This window comes from Panthera pardus, unplaced genomic scaffold (assembly GCF_024362965.1).
Source record: "Panthera pardus isolate Hobbes unplaced genomic scaffold, ASM2436296v1 HiC_scaffold_17, whole genome shotgun sequence".
NCBI lineage: Eukaryota > Metazoa > Chordata > Mammalia > Carnivora > Felidae > Panthera > Panthera pardus.
This window is the reverse complement of record NW_026526732.1, coordinates 51436064-51456898: the sequence shown is the minus strand read 5'-3', so window position 1 is coordinate 51456898 and position 20835 is coordinate 51436064. Positions and strand designations below refer to the sequence as shown.

Here is a 20835-nt window from a genome sequence, read left to right as displayed (position 1 = left end):
GTAACTAATGGATGAGGGATTGATCAGATTAAAGTCCTATTTAGAAGAATTATTCCGGAGCAGTGTGGAAATAGAGAAGTTAGGGAGGAGAGTTACCAGTTTGGGAAGGGAAAAGACAGAGTGCTGGTGTTGGCATATCCAAGTGGGCCTAAAAATGTGAAATGGAAGTCTCTTAAGAAGACGTCATCCCTACAGGCTACTAGGAACACTTGGGAATCAATGGGCCATTGAGTTTGCTGGGTAATTTGCTTTGCAGGCTTCTAGAATTCAGGCCAAAGTTTGGTATAGGGAACGGCAAGTCTGATTGTTTGAAACAACTGTTTGGGTTAGTTAAAACATCTCTGCGATTGCAGAGAAAACAGTGGGAGTAGAGACATGCTTTTTTTTCCTTGTGAGCACAGATAGATGATCATTGAGAAAAGGGAAGTGCTAAGATAGGGATGAAACTTGGGGGCTGTGGGAGCAAAGCTTATGTTAGTGGGTGCTGAGTTGCTGTGTATTTTTCTTTCACCCAGTATAACAACTGCCTGGCCACACTTCCTTTTAAAACATAGTCAGGTTGTTGTTTTACAGTCATTAAGTACACTGCAAATAGAGGGAAAAGGTCCTTGAAAAAAGACAGGCTAAAATTGGGTGCCTGGTGCCTGGGTGGCTCAGTCATTTAACCAACTGATTCTTTTTTTTTTTTTTTTTTTTTTTTTTAATGTTTATTTATTTTTGAGAGAGACAGAGACAGAAAGAGGGAGACACAGAATCCAAAGCAGGCTCCAGGCTCTGAGCTGACAGCACAGAGCCTGATGCAGGGCTTGCACTCACGAACCATGAGATCATGACCTGAGCTGAAGTCGGACACTTAACTGAGCCACTCAGGTCAGGTGCCCCAACCAACTGATTCTTGATTTCAGCCCAGGTCATGATCACATGGTCGGTTGGTTGGTCATGACATCAAGCCCTGCTTCGAGTTCTGCATTGAGCGTGGAGCCTGCCTGGAATTGTCTCTCTCCCTCCCTCACTGCCCCTCCCCTGCTCGCACGTACACTCTCTCAAAATAAACAAACTTTAAAAGAAGGCTAAAATTAAAATTTTCAGTTATAAATAAGGTCTGAGGATCTAATTACATTGTTGATTATAGTTGGCAACAGTGTATTGTATAACTGAAATTTGCAAGAGAATAGAAAGTGTTCTCACCCCCCTCCCCCCAAAAAGGTAAATATGTTAGGTGATAGATGTATTAACTAATTTGATGGGGGGGGGGGGGGATCTTTTTACAATGGATATGTGTATCAGTGATAGGTCGTATATTTTAAATACTTGAGGTACTATTGCTATCTCCATTTTACAGACAAGGCAACTGAGGACCTAAAGGTTAAGAAATTATTCAAGGTCACAAGGCTGATAAGGGATGGAACCAAGACTTGAACCCATGCAGTCTAAGAGGCTTTTCTCTTAACCGCTGTGTTAAACTGTGTATCTGTCTGTTCTGATGTCACACAGATAGGCAAATTCACAGGTGGGGAACCTTACTTCTGCTTTATCCTGAAAGCTCCACTCCAGCTGTTTCAGGGGTGTCAGTTTGGTTCAGGTCCTCCTACAAGAGATAAAACTGCCTTAAATAGCCTGTAAGGAGAACAGATAATTGGGTCCTGGGGTGACCTTGAGAGGAGAAGGCTGTATGGTGTGTCCAAAGTATGTTCTCTTCCTTTAGCTAATGGCTCGAGGTTAACTTATAAAATGTACATTTGTCATTTTTTTGAAATAGGACCTCTCCTAACAATTCTTCTTTTATGCAAGCTAAATCATGTTAGCTTTGTCTTCGTATGTTCTGATGAACAATTATCACAGAAGAAATTGTGTACATATTTGGAACTGGAAGGGGGTGAGAATCCATAACATTGTGCAGACACAAAGGCATTTTGTGTCAAAACTTGTCAGTTTTTCCTACCGTATTTAGTGTTGCTTCTTTCTTGATGGTCCACAGATGAAATATGTGAATGAAAGATTTCAAGATGGAAAAAATAAAGAGGTGGTTCTCATGTGCATTGGCATCACTTCAGGAGTCGGACGGCTGCTCTTTGGCCGGATCGCAGATTATATGCCTGGTGTGAAGAAGGTTTATCTTCAGGTACTTTCTTAAGCTGCTTTTCCCCCAGCAGAATTATCTTTGTCACCTCATGTCTCATTATATGTATGTATGTGTTTGCTTAAATTCTTCTGTAAAAATTACAAATGTTTTCTAGAACCTAACTTCTACCAGCAGTTTTTCAAGGCCAAACTCAGTTATGAATTTTGGGTTTTCAACATGAGAAATTGGCGATCACACAACAAGCTTACTTGTTTTGTCACGGCACTCCACCAAATCAAGATGGTTTTTGCCCACTGCTTTTTCTAAGAAGAATGTTTTATTTCTGGCACAGTTCTCTTAGTCATGTGCCTTTTGCACCACCTTGTGAAATTCAGGGGCCTGTTTATTTTGAACTTTTTTACTGCAGATTGCCTCCTGGGTGTTGAGGGCTGTGCACTACGCAAATGCTAATTCCAAGCTCACACGGACACTCACTTGACAAGCACTTAAATGACTCCTCCGTGCCAGACACTGTGCTAAATGCTGCGGATGAAGCATGAAACATGGTCTGTGCCCTCAGTTAGTCGCTAATGGTCTCATGGGGAGACAGAGTTGCAGCAAAGTGGAATAATGGCTATGCTAGACGGGTGCTAGAAACATAGGCACCAACTATCTGAATCACTAGTGAGGCTCTGAGCAGGCTTCCTGGGCTGGTGTGGTATTAATAGGTGAGTGGCAGTCAGAAAGAGAAGGAAGATAGAGAAGTGTGTTCCAAGCAGAGGAAACCACATGGGCAAAGAGGTGGAGGTGTGACATAGTATATTATGTCTGTGAAACTGAGTGTTTGAATGGAATAAAGGGAGAGCGATAAACTGACTGGCTGGGGGGCGGGGGGGGGGGGGGGGGAGGGAGGTGGGGAGAGGCAGGAGCCGGGTTAGGAGAAGGATAACACTATCCTGAAATCTACCAGGAGCCACTAGAGGGTTTTAACTGAGGGAGTGACATGACAGTTGTATTTTATTAAGCTTAATGCAGTGGCTGTGAAGGGTGGATGACGTGGGAGGGCAGGAGCTCAGGCAGTCACAAAAGGCTACATGTTGTGCAGCTCTGTTTTGGTGGAGTGGCCAGAATAGGCAGTGCCACAGAGACAGAGTGGATTCCTGGTGGCCCGGGGTGGGCGGGGCTGGGGGTGGGGGGGCTGTGGGGAGTAACTGCTACAGGCTCTGGGGGTTCTTCCTGGGGTGATATATTCCAAAGTTAGGCAGTAGTGATAGTTGTACAACTTTGTAAATTCAGTAAAACGTACTGAATTATTTACTTTAAATGGGTGAATTTTATGGTATGTGAATTTATCTCTATCAAGCTGTTATTAAAAACAACAACAACAACAACAGAGTGGAAGCAGGGGTACTAGCTGGAGACCATTGAAGCAGTCTAGGCAGGAGGAACCAAGGCAGAAACACTGGCATCAAACAGTAAAATAGGGATATGGGAGTAAGAGTTTGACGGAGCCACCAAAGCTGGGTCTGAGATTTGTGGCTCCGGTAACAGAATGGATGGTTGTGCTATTGCGTTTAAGATGAGTCATTTCAGTAAATCGGAGTAAGATGTGGAGTTCACTTTTGCCATGTTAAATTTTTGGTGCTCATGGGAGAGCCATGTTGCGTCTGGAGCTCCTGAGAGATCCCAAGGGACCTGTGGGACTTTGGCATTCGTGGGCTGTATGGGTAAGCGGAGGACGAGGGATGTGCATGAAGACTGAAGGGAGTGGCCAGCTTAGTGGGAAAGAAGCAGGGCACAGAGTGTTTCAGGGACAGCAGTGGTCAGCAGTGTCGGTAGCTAGTGACAGGGCAAGCACATTAAAGGCTAAAAGGTTTTCATTGCATTTAGCAACAGAGTTTCAGTGGCATGGCAGGTGCTAAAGACTGATCATGATTAGCTGAAAAAATGGAAACGTAGACTACTTTGCCTAACAGCTTGGCTGTGGGAGGACAGTGAAGGCGAGCCCGGGGAAGGGGGCAATTTGGGATTGGGGAATTGAGCGTGCCAGCTCACTGTATAGATGGGAGGCAGTATTTGAGCTGGGCTTTGAAGTAGAGCTGGGATTTAGGTGCAGGAAAATGATTGGAAAAGGCATTCATTACAGATAAAGAAGCTTCCATTAGATGATTTGAAATAACCCAGCCGCCATTTATTGAGTACTTCCATGTGCCAGACAATGAACTAAGTGCCCCACATGCAATCTCCCTTGTTCCTTGCACCAGCCCTAAGAGGAAAGTATCGTTGTTATTTCCACTCAGAGGTACGAACCCTAAGGAACAGAGGCTGACTCACTGTGGGTGTCTGTGTGGAGGTCCCGGCAGCCAGCTGCAGAAAGGAGTCTGGTCACATAGCAGAAGGGAGAGTAGACAGCTGGTAGAGTGCTACTTTTACAAGTATTTACTGTATTATGATCGTTCCCCCCTTTTTTAGGACCTAACTGTGGGTATTCTTGTGGAACATTTGGTTTTGTTCTCAAGTGTCAAGAGAACCCTCTAATGGACATTCGATGCATTACAGACTTAAAAATACTTATTTTGAGAAAGAGAGCACACAAGCAGGGAGGGGAGGGGCAAAGAGAGAGAGGGAGAGAGAGAGAATCCTAAGTAGGCTCTACGCTGTCAGTGCAGAGCCTGACATGGGGCTTGAACTCACACACTGTGAAATCATGACCTGAGCCGAAATCAAGAGTCAGACACTTAACTGACTGAGCCACCCAGGCGCCCCTGTATTACAGACTTTCAGCTTCCTTTCATTCATGCAAAGGATTGTGTCTACTGTGTTCCAGCCTAGACCTTGGTGGGATGATACAAACAAGACACACGTGGTCCCTGAGTTCCTGGAGCAATACTGGAGGCAGGAAAAATGAAGAACTCAGGAAGACAGGGAGAGTGACAAGGGAAGAGGTTGGAAAGCTAGGAGGGGCCAGATTATACAGGGCCTTGAAAGTCAAATTGAAGAGATTTTGCTTTAAGTGTTGTGGGTCTTTGTTGGAGAATGAAGTGGTCTGATTTCACATTTTAAGTCACTGTGGTGGTTCTATCTCTGGAGGATAGGTTACTGGGGTGGAAGCAGTAATCCATTCTCCACAGCAGCATATGCTGAGTCACGAGTGACATGACTGCATTTCAGAGAGCCTGTGAAGGAGAAAAAAGGCCTTCAGTGTGTCCTGTGTGTCCTGTGGCTGCTGGGAGTGCGCTCCTCCTGTGAACACAGTGGCACAGGAGCCAACACAGGCCTTGCCCGTGTGGCTACTGGACTCACTCCTTTGTATCACTCCCCTCCTCTGTCTCTCCTTTTTCCTGGCTTCCCTGCCCACCTGCCAACCATTCGGTGTGGCTTTTGATTCTTGGCTGTTCTCTGCTGTTGCCAGCTCCAGCTCTGTTTGCTTCCTCCTCTTTCTCTTTCCCTCAATGGCTGGCTGCCTTTTGGCCTAGCCTTTAAAAGTTGGAATGCTCCCACTCCTTACCTTGCTGTCGTTGGTGGTGCAGACATGCCCACTGCCTGCTTTTGTCTGTTATAGCCCAACTCCTCCCTGTCTCCTAGCAGCTGGGCACAGATCACACCTCACAGCCTCCCACACGGTCTAGTTTCTGGTCACAGGCATCTTGGGTTTGGGAGGCTGCGCAGCATAAAAGCACACAGGCTCTGGAGACACGAGTTCAGCCCGGTCCTTGCACCAGCCGTGTTCAGAACTGGCAGAGGGCTGTGGTAAGGATTCATGGTGACAGCTTATGTAAAGTGCCAGCCCAGAGTGGAGGATTAATGCATCCTTCCTTTTATTGTGTGGTTGGCGAGGGGCAGACAGGGGGAGAATCCCAAGCAGGCTCCAAGCTGCCAGCACAGAGCCCAACGCAGGGCTCGAACTCACGAAACCGTGAGATCATGACCTGAGCCAAAATCAAGAGTCAGATGCTTAACCAACTAAGCAACCCAGGCGTCCCCTTTTTATTTCATCAAATACTGAAGCAAATCCTGATTTGGAACAGATCTTAAGAAAGAAGACTTTGGTTATCCTGAACTAGAGATCTTTGCTTATAGATCACTTAGCTTATAGATCACTTACATTTTGCTTAAGAGTTCTGAATTTAAACTCTATCAAGGTCCTGGTTTCCAGGTATTTTCAGCTAACATTTTGTTTTTTATTATTTCTTTTGAGAGAGAGAGGGACAGAGAGAGAGCACAAGGCGGGAGGGAGGAACAGAGAGAGAGGGAGAGAGAGAGAATCCACACTGTCAGCACAGAGCCCAATGTGGGGCTCAGACTCATGAACTGTGAGATCATGACCTGAGCTGAAATCAAGAGTCAGACACTTAACTGAGCCACCCAGGCGCCCCCAGCCTAACAGTTTTAAATGCTGAAGAGATGACTGAATTGCATTATATGGAATTATAATGGTGAAAGTCTTTCTGCTCTGGGTTCCTAGCCAGAGGCCCTGAAAGTCTGGAAACTTTATATTGAATAAATTTGTAGGAGCAACACTTGAACCTAACTGTGGCCAGCTGTATGTCTGCCTCTGAAAATGCCTCCTGCTTATTCAGGTGCAGCTCATTTTTCCTCTTGAGCTATACTTAGATTCCTGAGCAGAACTTAAACTGACATTTCTCCAAGAATGTTCTCTTTGTGATAGAAATAGGGAAGGGTAATATAAAAAAAACAATTTTTTTTTGTTCTTAAAGTATGTAAACTAACTCAAGCAAGGGGTTATTCTTCTAAAGCCTATAATATTGTGACAGAAGATATTTCCTTGGATGGTTTTAAGAAAACAAAAGCAAGAAATACATCTCAACTGTCAATGCCTTATTAAATTAAATGTCATTGCCAGAGATTAGAGGAGAATTAGGAGCCTCTGAATACCTTATTTAAATCTAACCAGAGTTGCTGTGTTTGAGGAGAGGAAAACAGACTGTAGTAATACCAAATTTATTCATCTTTCAAAATGGGGCATCTACAAATCAATATTTGATGTATGGATCAATATATTTTTTAATAGGTTTAATTTATTTAGCAATCTCTACACCTAACATGGGGCTCAAACTCACGACCCTGAGATCAAGAGTTGCATGCTCTTCTGACTGGGCCAGGCAGGTACCCGTGGATCAGTACTTATTTGGGGAAGTGATGAAGTATGGAACCTCTCATATGAACAGTTTGCAAGCTATTTTCTGAGAAATGCTAAAGAATAAATGTGTAAATTCCTGTGAACTCCATTCTTAAAGAAAAACCAAGAAATTTTACTTTTAAATAAAAATTTCTATTTAAGTTATTAAAATTTAACAGTTTCAAATAATAACTAACAATTACTGCCAAGTAATTAAAAAAGAAGATAATATAGTTTGGATTGAGGAGAACTTGTAGTCAGGTAAAGTATTAAGAAATGATATGGTTCAAATATACAGTAATAAATTCAAAACTCTTAAGTGAATGATTTTTTACAAAACTTACCAAAGAACAAAAATTGCAAGGGGCCAACGATGTATAGAAAAATCAGGATAACCACCAAAAGTAAAGCACCTGGGTCTCATGTTACATAAGTTTGTTCAAGAAAAGCATTCATTTATTGAGCACAGTTGACTTTGTGCCAAGTAGTATGCTAGGATTTCACTAATTCACTCTGGTTCTCTTATCTTGGAAGAGATTTGTACTAAACAAAATAGTAAAAGAACAGGAAACATTCAAAGAAAAGAATATTCTTGAAAGCTAACACATAGCATAGTTACAGTGGCATGGTTGTGAATGTTTGGTCTGTGGCAATGTGGCCTCACAGTGTCCTGAAGTCTTATTGTAGATCCTCTGGAGTTTGTGATAATAGAGATAAGTTTCTAAGATTCAAATGACTTTCCATGTTTATCTCCTTTTATGTTTTGCAGGTAGAGTTAAAAAATGCATATACAATTAAGACTATTATATGGTTATTTTATCAATAACTCCTGAAATCTTTACCTACTTACGAATTTCAACCCACTTTCTACATTTTGATTTATTTTTAGATCTGTTTGTATAGATGGAAAGCATCAGGAAGCCTTTTTACTGGCTCAAGGTCACAGAATGCTGGAACCTGGTCTTGTTCCTCTGGGCCTTTAGTTCTTTCCAACCTATCAGGCTGCAAGCCCAATAATATCCATGCAAGAAATTCTGTATGTGGTTTCATTGAAGTTGGGGTAGAGACGAAGATGTTTAAGTAGAAAATAAAAAATCAGGAGAATGGGAGATTGTGTTCTTTGGAAAATGTGAGTGCCAGGCTTATTTTTCAACAACCAACTCGGAGTCTTATACTAATCATTATACCATAAAGCCATGTTTTAACCATGAAGAAAAATTTTCAGTTGCATGGTGTGATGGTGTCGAAAAGAGATCTAACCTGGAGTTTGAAACTTTTTTCAAGAGCATGTTTCTTATTGTGGGGTCAGTGGACCACTTGTGTTAAAGTCATCTGGAGAGCTTGGCCAGACTGCTATTCCTGTATCCCTTCACTCAGTCTGCAGCTTCAGGAACTCCTCAGGTAATCCTGATGTGTACTAGGTTGTGAGGGGCTGCCCTGAGGTGAGCTACCGAGCTTGGTACGCTGTAGGTGTGCCTAGTGGGTCCTAGGAAAAACAGAATAGGCAAAGATGGTGATCCAGATGGCTGCTTCATGGTCTTTCCCTTCCCCCCCACCCCCCTGTCATTGAAGGGTATCCTCTAGGAACAGTAGTTCCTTCTGCTCTCTACTACTACCTGTGTAGACCAAGGGTTCCAGGATGGGCACGTTTGGGCGCATTACTACCCCTCTTCCAGAATCACTATCTGCATCTGTAAAATGGGCACAATATTAGTATCCACTTCATAAAGTTGTTAGGAGATTATTAAAGTGCTTAGAACAGTGCCTGGCATTTAATAAACAAGAAATGATAGCTGCTATTATATGCATATTTTTCAAAAGCTTGATGCATTTTGAAACATTTCTTCTGCTGCCTAGTGAATTGTCCAGTTTTAATTCGTTCTTTGCCTAAAGAAAGTTATTGAATTGTTTGCTTCTTTTTTTGTGTTCACCATACTTGGAATATACAACTATGGCAACATCTAGAACACTTGATGTGCACTTGTTTCACGTGTTCATCTCCCCACAGCCCAAGGGTAGGGACCAGGTATTATTCACATAGCACACGGCACAGAGCTACCAAATGGCAGGCAAAATTAAGTGTTCGGTTCTATTAACTACTCTAACGTTAAAATGAAAGTATTCCGTGGCTCAAAATATTTCCAGACCTTAACTCTGGAGGCTTAAATAGGATATACCTATGCTGTATCACCAGAAAACAGTGTTTGAAAGTATCATTTGATAATCATATTGATTTACACTATCAAGTAAAATAGGATTAGAAAATTTAGTTCTTCAATGTTATAGCAGAATAATTTGTTTTTCATTGCATATTATACATATTTCCTATGACCGTCAGAATTTAATTAGAATTTGAATAATCAAAATTCAGTACATATTTGTATAATACCTATCAAGTCATAGTTACTTATTTTAATCTCTCACTTGGTCTGAATATCTGGAATATGTCTGGAATATTGGCAGGCAATGTATTCTAAATTATTTAAATATCTAAACCTTACATCATTGCATTCCCCGAACTGGAAGCTTTGTGATCTGATCTGATCTTCCTGGCATATTTTCCGTTTGCAAAGGACTAACACCAGTAGAGTATAATTTCAAAATCAGATGTTTGATTAATGAATTTGAGCCAATACTCAAAGAACAGATATTTATTGAGTGCTGACCAGGTGCAAGATTCTTAAACCTTAGAATATCTAGTCCAAAGAGGACTTGTACAGATTCTGACCTCAAAGAACTTACAGGCTGGAGGGGAACGTAAATATGTAAAAATACTTACTTTATTCTTAATGGAAATTTTAAGAAAGTGCTAGGGGAACTTAGGGGAGATGATTATGGGGATTGATGACATAAAATCAAGGTGAATTGGGCCAGGGAGGCAACTCTTCCAGGGAGGAGTCAGTTAATATTCCTAGGCATGCATGTTGCTCAGTAATTGCAACATATACTTTTCCTGAGAGCAGAGTTGACATTGTGGTGGTGTCTTATTCTAGGTACTCTCCTTTTTCTTCATTGGTCTGATGTCCATGATGATTCCCCTGTGTGGTGTCTTTGGGGCCCTCATTGCTGTCTGTCTCATCATGGGTCTCTTCGATGGATGCTTCATTTCCATTATGGCTCCCATTGCCTTTGAGTTAGTTGGTGCCCAGGATGTTTCTCAAGCAATTGGATTTCTACTTGGATTCATGTCTATACCCATGACTGTGGGCCCACCTATTGCAGGTAAATGTAATGGTTCTCCAGTAATTATATGTAAAATATATTATGATTTATTGGTTGGTGGTCTTTTGCTTTTGTATGTGCCTTATTGATAACATTTTTAATAAGACCAGCTGTAGATGGCATGTTGAAAAAGTTTGCTGAGGAGTCTCTCTTATCCTTATTGATAATCTGACACACTCAGTAAAATGTGTAATTGCAATCTTCTGGGCTTTAAGCTTTTACAATTCCTGTATTTCACTTAGTATGTGTTTTGGAGAAATGGGAACATAGTTTCTTTAAAAAAAGAGGTGAAGATTCTAAAAGATTTCTAAATATGTATGCTTTGGGCAAGAGATCGTATCCCCCCTAGAAATAATTAATGAAAAATACCATTTAGTGGAAACAACTCAAGTGTTCATCAGTGGATGAATGGACAAACAAAATGTGGTGCAGCCATAACGGGATATTATTCGGCCATAAAAAGGAATGAAGTATTGTACCAATACATGCTACCAGGTGATGAACCTTGAGAACATTATGCTAAGTGAAAGAAGCACAAATACAAAAGGTCACATACTGTATGATTTTATTGATATGAAATATCCAGAATAGGTAAATCCACAGAGGCAGAGAGCAGATTGGTGGTCTCCAGGGGCTGGAGGGAAGGGGGAGTAGGGAATAACTGCTTAACGGGTATGGCATTTCCTTCTGGTGTGATAAAAATATCTGGGGACTAGATAGAGGTGGCGGTTATACAACACTGTGAATGTGGTAAGTGCCACAGAAATGGTTAATTTATGTTATGATGCATTTCACCTTTAGAAATCTTCTCAATAGCATAAAATTGTCTCATGTTCAATATCACTGGGGTGCCAGTGAATTATTAGATTAGAATCTGATAAAATTAGGATAAAATTCAAATGTATTTATTATCGTTGGTGTTTGGCACGTAAGGGGCTCAGAGAAAGTTCATTCTCGTGTCCAGAATCGCACATATCTAGCAACTTTTCCCGCTGGGAACCTAGTCACGAATCAAGCACACAGAGTCACTAAAGGTCACAGTCTCCCTGTAGCAGGAGAACCCTCCAGCCCTTCTTTCCCTGCCTGCAGGTAATAGACTATTCACACTATTTTTACACCTTACAAACGTAGATTTCTAGGGTTTCCAAGTCAAAAGCAGATAATAAGCAGCACTTTGGTAGGAATGGTGTTTGCAACTAGAAATAACTGATAACAGACCAAGAATAAGGAGATAACTGGAAACTTCCTAAGTTGGCAGAACAGCACCCAGCAACTGGCAGCAGAAAGCTCTTGACTCCTCAGGAGCTTCTGATGGATCATAGTATTACAGTCCAAACATGATGACTGGTGTTCATAAGGAAGGAAAGGGTCAGTATATAAGGAATATTCTGACTCAGAAGATAAGAAAATTGTAGATTTAGATATATTGTATATTTTATGTTTCTATCGAGAATAAATGCATACTTCATGTGTCGGTACTTGACAGATTCTCAGCTGTTTATTTAGAAAAGTCAGATACTCCATACAGTTTGTTCCCTGGACATTTCTGATAACTTAGGTCTTATGGTAAAAGTTACAAAAGTTTAAAAACACTAAGATAGGGGCACCTGGGTGACTCATTTGCTTAAGTGTCCGGCTCTTGGTTTTCGCTTGCGTCATGGTCTCGCGGTTTGTGGGTTCAAGCCCCACTGGGTTCTGCACTGACACTGAGGAGCCTGCTTGGGATTCTCTCTCTCTGCCCCTCCCCTGCGCACGTGTGCGCGCTCTCTCTCTCTCGAAAATAAATAAATAAACGTTAAAAAAAAAAAACACTAGGATAACTTTTAAAATCTGGATTTTGTGGGGTGTCTGGCTGGCTCAGTTGGTAGAGCATGTGACTCTTGATCTTGGGGTTATAAGTTCGAGCCCCATGCTGGGTGTAAAGGTTACTTAAAAAATAAAATCTTAAAAAAAATTTTTTTAATGTTTTTATTTATTTTTGACAGAGACAGAGCACATGTGGGGGAGCAGCAGAGAGAGAGGGAGACGCAGAATCTGAAGCAGGCTCTAGGCTCTAAGCTGTCAGCACAGAGCCCGATGGGGGGCTGGAACTAATGAACTACGAGATCATGACCTGAGCTGAAGTCAGACATTTTACCAACTAAGCCACCCAGGCACCCCAAGAATAAAATCTTTTTTAAAAAACCTGGATTTTGTTAGAGAAATTAGAAATAAGGAGTATTCAAAATAACCGTTTTTAGAAGCAGAGCCCAAGGATCTCTGTTTTATGTTTTAAGCAAAAAACATAAGAATATATGTTTTACTCCCACGTGCTGATAAATGTATGTAACAGTCTTTTTCATCCTCTTAGATCTATAATTTTTGTTACGATTTCGGATCATAATTTTAAATATAGTTTCATGTTATTTCATAAACAAATAGGCCTAAGAAAGATGTGAAATGTAGACGTTGTAAGGACCATTACACCAAAGGTCAGAATACCCCAAATGGCCTTTGAATAGTTTTGAGAAAGCCAAAGCTTGGTTGCAAATATTTTTTTCCATGTAATAACTTGGTGTGAAAACCCATAGGCTTGTAGTCTGTGACGAGATTAAAGATCTAAGATCTTTTCCTTCCTCCTATCAGGAAAGGTTTATACCTCAGACCCATTTCCTAGGCAATGTCTGATATTTGAGATGGTTGAACTAGTCCTGCTGAGATGAAGTTGTTAGCTTAGGAGGAGGCCATCAGTGTGATTGATCTGAGACCCCTAAAAGCCACACTTGGTTCTCTCTTGGTGACAGTTTTTTCCCTTCCCAGGGTTACTTCGTGACAAGCTGGGCTCCTACGATGTGGCATTCTACCTCGCTGGAATCCCTCCCCTTATTGGAGGTGCTGTTCTTTGTTTTATCCCGTGGATCCACAGTAAGAAGCAAAGAGAGATTGGTAAAACCACTGGAGGAGAAAAGATGGAGAAAATGTTGGAGAACCAGAACTCTCTGCTGTCAAGCTCACCTGGAATCTTTAAGAAAGAATCTGACTCTGTTATTTAATGTCTTATATACCTCCAACCAGACTGGACTTGCTTTCGGAAGTTTAAGCAAGTTTCCCTTTTATATGAATTGCAAATTTCCTATTTTTTTAATTACATCTTAAGAATAGCACAATAATTGGGAAATAGAACCCTTATTACTACAAGAACCATTTCTGCCACTGAATAGCTAGCTGTTTGATATTTCCATGAGTTTGGGGGCAGAGACTATGGTATATGAAAACATGTCTGAAAGTCAAATATTAAGAGAATTGAAGCTATTCCAAAGCAACTTTGGAAACTGTGAATGCTAATAAGCTTATACAAATATTTAAAAATACCTCGGGGCGCCTGGGTGGCTCAGTTGGTTGAGCGTCCGACTTCGTTCGGCTCAGGTCGTGTTCTTGCTGTTCGTGGGTTCAAGCCCCGCATCAGGCTCTGTGCTGACAGCTCGGAGCCTGGAGCCTGCTTCGGATTCTGTGTCTCCCTCTCTCTGCCCCTCCCCTGCTTGCACTCTGTCTCTCTCTCTCTCTCTCTCAAAAATAAATAAATGTTTTAAAAAAAATTAAAAAAAAATACCTCACGCTATACTGAAAGGGTTGCAATTTGGTTAGGACTGGAAATAACGTTTATCGTCTCACATGGTGTTTTTAGTTCTGGTATCTCCGTTTTAATTTCTTCTGCTATTTGGAAACTTTTTACCTTTAAGTCTGGATTCTAGATAATGTCAGACCTACCTAAACCTCAAGTCTATGTTAAAGCTGCTTGCCTGCTGTTAAGTAAGATACGAAATTAAGTTATCCTGACTTGCTTCGGTGTCAGGGGAACTTCTTGGTGCTGATGGTAACACTGTGTTCAGATTCAGTACATGTGAGATGAAAAGGATCCTGTTCATTAGGGCAGAGCAATTTGGAAATCAGGCGCTTCTTCCACTTACTTTTTGTTCTCTTTTGGTTTGCAGTATGTTTTACTCAGGTAGCCAGAAACACCCCAAATTTCTGAAATTGTTTCAATGTTAACAATAAAGTAAAATAGAATGAATGAAAGAGATTCTGGCAGTTTTAACATAGAATTTTTCTGACTTCTGACTTTGTTGGCACTAGACTTGACGTTTCAGCAGAGTCTTACCGAGCATGTTATCAAGTTGCAGTTTCAGGTGCAAATGGCGAAAAAAATCTTTTAATCATGCAGAAGGTATTTCTGGTGGAAATAATTGCTCAAATTGGTTTATAAAATTAATGGGTCTTGAAAGGTTAAAAGCACTTATAAAGAGAAATAACTTCTGTATTTCTCAAACTTTCTGGCAAAAATTTGCACTCATCAGTATTTATCCTAGCATGCTCCCCATTAACATTCCCAATATTTTTTCTATTTATACAAAAACACTTGTATGAAAGCTATTAAAGTTTTAAGGACCTAAACATTAAAACCGAAGTCATGCCATGACCTATACTCATCTACAAAAAACTAAGAACAATTTCCTCATCCTGAAACTATACTTTAGTACCACGTTTCTTATTTATGTCTTTGAAAATTAATAATATCCAAAGTATATTTAATTCCTAAGTATAAATGTGTATTAGAGCTTCCTCAAACGTAGCTTGTTCACTTGGGAAGAATGCTGTCTTTTTCTAAAGCACCTTCAGGATCCATAGGTTTCTAACTTCTCTGGATGGACAGAAACTTAATCTATTATCTCCCTGCTTTTCTTTTCAGCTTCTATTGTTTCTTTGCCTCTAGCTGAGGATATAGGTACCTGAAGAGCATATGAATTTGTAGTTGTTGACGGGGGTGGGGCAGGGCACACAGGGGGCTGGAGGGAAGCGAGGCAGTTAATTAAACAGCTAGAAAAACCCCAAAGTTCAAAATAGGAATGCTGAATGCGGAATTTATTTTTAATAGGATTTTAAGTGATTTTTTTATTGTGAAGACATCACTTAGCCATTTACTACATACACATGGTTGCAACTTCCAGTACTTCTATATTTCATATTTAGGAAACTTGGGGAATTTGTTTTTTGGAAGGTTCTGTTGCTTAAAAGAACAACTATATTTTGACCATACTGCCCTTTCATATTCTTATTTTAAAGCTTTTAGAAAATGACTTAGAAATGATAATGTAAGATATTATTGGATTCATTTATTCACACCCAGTTACATAAAACATTATTTCCTGATTATTATCAGTACTTTTGAGAACATACAACTAAGATCAATCATCAAACTTGCCATTAGAAACATTTTTTTTTGATAGTTTTAGCATAGACTCCTAAGACTGCCTCACCCCCTTTTTACAGAAAGAATTCTAAAAGAGAAAATTTGCTCTGTAAAGACCTCCAAAATGTTTTCCCTTTCAAAATTTGGCTGATTTTAGAAAGAAAAAAAAGTAACAATCTGACTTGCTCTTGCTTGGTTAGTTTCCATAATAAAAGAGCAAAGTGACTGAAGTATTAATAGTATTTAGTATAGTATTTAGATCTCAGAATATTTTGTGTACAGTATTACACATATGCAGCTTTCAGTCTAATGGAATGAATTAAATGGGATCTATGATACTGAAAGAGCTCCACTATAATAGACTGTTATGGGGAGGTCTGTGCTGTAATAATATAAAGTTAAAAAGTATAAACGATGCTGAATTCTATAAAATGCGTATTTCATAACATGTTGTTTGGTACAAAAAGTTCTAGAAGTCTGAAGTTTAAAGATAAAATGAAAAATACTAATATTCATAAGGATTTGTGTTTTAGACAAGAAATAGTACCATAATCTTTCAAAGTAAATCCTTTGTAATCTCTGAACAGAGTGTTACTATTGCAATAAAGTGACTCGATGGGCCTAAATTTTTTGGTTCAATCCAGACACTTTTTTGAGAGGAAAAGAATAGAGTCAGAACTCTGCTTTCTATCTCATCATCCTAATTCTGATAAAACTCAGCAAATTCTCAAATTCAAAGGTTCTGGTATTTGAGGCCAACAACATAAAGGGAGCAACTGTTTGCTCCCTTTACAGAGACTCTGGATCAGGTACTATTGCCTATGGATCTTCCAGAAACATTGCAGTTAAATTTTACTGTGGTAGACGTTATTAGGATCCATCCATTTCAGTAGTAATAAACCACCCAGATCGATACTTTATTCAAAATTTATAAATTTCTTTGATCCCAGTTAAAATCCTTAGTCTACAGTCCTACGACAAGACTTGTAATATCCACTGGAAGTTGCATCATGCTTGCATTAAGCTTCAAATTCTATCCGTAAATAGAAACAAGACTTCATTTGTACTTCCTGATCCATTGTATCTGTTTATACATGTTTGCAGAAGATCCCCTCCCAAGTATGAAGAAAACCTTAACTCTGTTGGCTTCACTTTCCACACTTTTAAAGTAAATGTACACCTAATTGTAAATAAACATAGGTTTGTCTTTACTTATGGTAATTCTAATCCTTTCAACTGCATTTAAGAATATTTTAATTTGTACCAGTTATTTACAAACCACTTTATGTCCAAATGACTTTTGTGCTTAAGTGAATAGAAAACTGAATAGAAAATGCGATTAGGGGTAGGCAACCTCCAGCATGGGTAGCATAAGGGAAGTTCCTGGCCATGCACTTTTCCACCTTTTTTTTTTTTTAAATATTTATCCATTTTTGAGGTGGGGGGGGGGGACAGAGAATCTGAAGTGAGCTCCCTGCTGACAAGCAGAGAGCCTGATGTGGGGGTGGGGCTTGAACCCACAGACCTCAAGATCATGACCTGAGCTGAAGTCTGATGCTTAACCAACTGAGCCACCAAGGCACCCCCCTACCCTTTCTTAGGCCTCATTTGTTTCCTCTTCCTATTATCTTTATCCTTATCATTCTTTCCCCCTTTACTTCCCTCTGTCTTTCAAAAACCTGCTCAAGAGTCCATTGACATCCTTGCTTAGTTCCACTGGCTGTTTAGTTGCACTACTTACTGGTCCCTATGGCTTCACAGGATGAAATCGCATCCAGTTTCACGTCACCTGTCACCTGGTAGAATAGCTTGCTCTCAGCCTTCAACTTAGAGTTCTATTGGTCTCCGTTGAAAAAATTGTTTAATTGTGTGATTAAAATTTGGGGAGGAAGTGATAGGTGTTATATATTTGGCATCTTTTGTGCTAATATATAAAACTTTATTTAAATGTTTAATGCTTTCAGAGAAAAGATCAAGTTCTCAAATATTTTCAGAGAGCACAATTTTTTACTTTGATTTTCATATTCCATTGAGAGCACATCATGGAGGATGCTGTGGAATGTAGTGGCCTCTCAGAGACGGCTCCTAATGAAATCTGCTGCAGGCTGATACTTTATGGTAAAGGGTGTTAAATTCCCAGAGTCTAGAGGTACAAGTGGAAAGGATAAGTTAATTAGCTCTAGTTTAAAAAATAGGTAAAAAGGGATGCCCTGTAAACAGGGTGGTTCAGTCAGTTAATCCGCCTCTTGGTTTCAGCTCAGGTCATGATCTTGCAGTTCATAGGATTGAGCCCAGCATCAGGTTCTGTGCCGACAGTGCAGAGCCTGCTTGGGATTCTCTCTCTCCCTCTGCCTGCCCCCCACCTCTTTCTCAAAATAAATAAAATAAACTTTAAAAAAAATGTAAGCAATCAGGGGCGCCTGGGTGGCTCAGTTGGTTGAGCGTCCAACTTCAGCTCAGATCACGATCTCACAATTTGTGAGTTCGAGCTCTGTGCTGACAGCTCAGAGCCTGGAGCCTGCTTTGGATTCTGTGTCTCCCTCTCTCTCTGTTCCTCCCCCACTCACAATCTGTCTTTCTCTCTCTCTCAAAATAAAAACATTAAAACAAATTTTTTTAAATATGTAAACAATTTAAGTTTTAGACTCCTTAGGAAATTTCTAATTGAAAACTTCATCATTGCTGGCATAAACATTAAGGAGCATTTTTTGCATTAGGCTAAAAATTGTTGCTTTTTCCCATGTGTGAAAAGGAGAAGGAAGTGAAACATTATTTTACATTTATATTCTTTTAAAAAATTTTTTTAAAGTTTTTATTTGAGAAAGAGAACACAAGCAGGGGAGGGGCCAGAGAGAGGTGAGAGAGAGAGAATCCCAAGCAGGCTCTGCACTGTCAGCACAGAGCCCCACATGGGGCTCGAACCCATGAACTGTGAGATCATGAACTGAGCCAAAATCAGGAGTTGGACACTTAAACGACTGAGCCACCCAGGCACCCGTACATTTATATTCTTTAATTTGAAAGATAAGTGGTATCTTGGCTAAGAGAAAAATGTATCATCCATCATAATTTAATTAACTCTTAAAAACAAAACTGTGCCTTGTTATTAAAACAGAAGAACAAGTTGGCCATTTGTTAACGGTGATGCGGTAATGTGAAATAAGGACACAGGAGACAAGGAAGGCTGACAATCATTAATTCTGCTCATATTACAGTAACTGAGTTTTGTTGATACTTTGGTGTAAAGGAGCTAAAAAGACCATCTAGAGCTGAGTTTGAGACTGGTTCACGGGGCAAAGAAGAACGAGGAGAGCAACAGAGAGCTCCTGGGCTCACTATAATCTTATAGTCACAGCCATTTTTATCAGTTGATTTGTTGGCAAACACTAACGCTTTGTTTTATAAATACACTATAGAGTGATAGGTTACAGTGTCAAAGATAAAGGGCCAAATGCCCATAGCTAAATGTGAAAACCGCATACAACTTAGAACCACAGTTACTGAACTTACATAAATGTGGACTTGATCAGATGATGACTTTAGATGACTCCTGAGACAATAAAGACCCAGAAAACAATTTACGTCACATCTCTGAATCACTCAAAGAAACCTTGAAACTTGGGACATAGTTTACTTAGCGTGTCCTTTTTAAAATTGTCAGTTTTGAAAGAGTAAACATTAATCATCTTGACATCTATACACTCAAGGAAATCCTCATGGTTTCTTGACAGGATACAATATAGGAGGCTACCTCATTTACAAAACAGATGATTTCAAATTTTTGTTAGTATGTTAGAAAGACATTGGGAATGAAATAAAACCTTTCTAAGTACTTGATCCTGATGGTCCACCTACCTCAGCTTTCAGTGTCCAACTAAAAGCCCCGCTTAATCAATTCTTGCTTAATCAGAAGGGAGCTAGTGGTGATTCTGAGATCGAAAGGCAAGGGAGTCCAAGTAGTAAAGGGGGCCACGATATCAGTAAAATTTCCTAAGTGCTTTGTTCTGACAAGTGGCTATAAGAAGAACAAAAAAAGGAATATTAACTAATGTGCCCTGTGGATAATCTGAAACAGAAAAACTGGAGAAATTTATAATTGCTATATAATAATGAACACTTACTAAAATGCTTCACTAGTGGCTTTCAAATTATACTGGCAGCTTGACGATGAACTCTTGTTTTCATTTGTGTTTTCTTTGGCAGGAAAATGGATGATCACTGACAACAGATTATATGCTTGTGCCTTACTTAACCTTACAGCTTACATGTTAAACTCCTGTCAGAGGCACCCCTTTCCTAGTGGAACAGGGACCACTGGAGTTTTTAAAAATGCTGTCGTTTAGTGTGGCAACAGTGAAGGAGTTAACTCCCAAGTTTCTAATCTAATTAAAGATGTTTCTAGCCTTTCAGTATGCATGTTGTAAGAAAAGTATTTTGGAGTTGAATGTCACTAACCATGCATATTGTAGGAACTATCGATATAAATTAACATTTGTAAATCTAACTAAGTCTGTGATAATATTTTGGAGCCTCTGATGTATAACTTTTATTCTTTACCAGATAATACTTTTCAGTATCTGTCCATATTAGAAGAGTCATTCCGTTAAATATCTTAAATGTGGGTAAGCACAAAAACATTTTCTGTTATGATATTCTCTAAATTAAATGTAGTCTTCTGTAGTATGTTCTAATATGCTAGAAAGTTAATGGGTCAAAGTATCTTTCATAGTTCAGTCTATATTGGAAGAGTATGTCAGGGACTGAGAGTTTCATGAGTGCTGTTTTTGGATCCCGTACAATGAGCACACTATATATTTGGTGCCTTTTTTTCCTACCAAAGAAAGATTAGGTCAGAACTGGTGCTAAATTTTATGTTCCTTTCAAAATTATTTTTCCTTTTTAAATATAACACAATAGGAGAGGTGTAGATCCAGCAGTATTATGCATGTTGTATTTTGTATATACATCTAAGGAAAAAAAACCTCACCTAAAAACCAGTATCTACTTAGAGGTATATGATTTTTGTTAACACATAAGGCTTCCAAGTGTAAAACTGGTACGAAAATAATCACTAAATGAAAACTTAGTAATGAACATAGCCCCCCAAGGTAATAACTTTAAGGAAGAGGTCCCGTGCAATGCTATATGTCAATTATATCTCAGTTAAAAAATACAAAAGTCCCT

The 20835-nt window shown here is 39.8% G+C and overlaps 1 protein-coding gene and 1 long non-coding RNA gene across 5 annotated transcripts in view; one reads left to right on the top strand and one right to left on the bottom strand.

The window, feature by feature from the left end:
- SLC16A10 (solute carrier family 16 member 10) overlaps positions 1–18238 on the top strand; it is a 117538-nt gene extending 99300 nt beyond the window's left edge. The window contains exons 4-6 of the mRNA XM_019443105.2: positions 1979–2122; positions 10196–10424; positions 13224–18238. Of these exons, the coding sequence (XP_019298650.1) occupies positions 1979–2122; positions 10196–10424; positions 13224–13456 (606 nt within the window). The 3' untranslated portion in view covers positions 13457–18238. The remainder of the gene's footprint in view (positions 1–1978; positions 2123–10195; positions 10425–13223) is intronic.
- LOC109263549 (uncharacterized) overlaps positions 1–20162 on the bottom strand; it is a 38562-nt gene extending 18400 nt beyond the window's left edge. For 2 of the 4 annotated variants that reach the window (XR_008422922.1, XR_002078267.2), the window contains exons 1-5: positions 19507–20162; positions 8819–8893; positions 8463–8688; positions 1943–2096; positions 1525–1588 (exon numbers count right to left, since the gene is read on the bottom strand). This is a non-coding gene — a long non-coding RNA (uncharacterized LOC109263549). The remainder of the gene's footprint in view (positions 1–1524; positions 1589–1942; positions 2097–8462; positions 8689–8818; positions 8894–19506) is intronic. The other 2 variants (XR_008422923.1, XR_002078268.2) reach the window with 2 other exon arrangements.
- Positions 20163–20835: the final 673 nt, after the last annotated feature.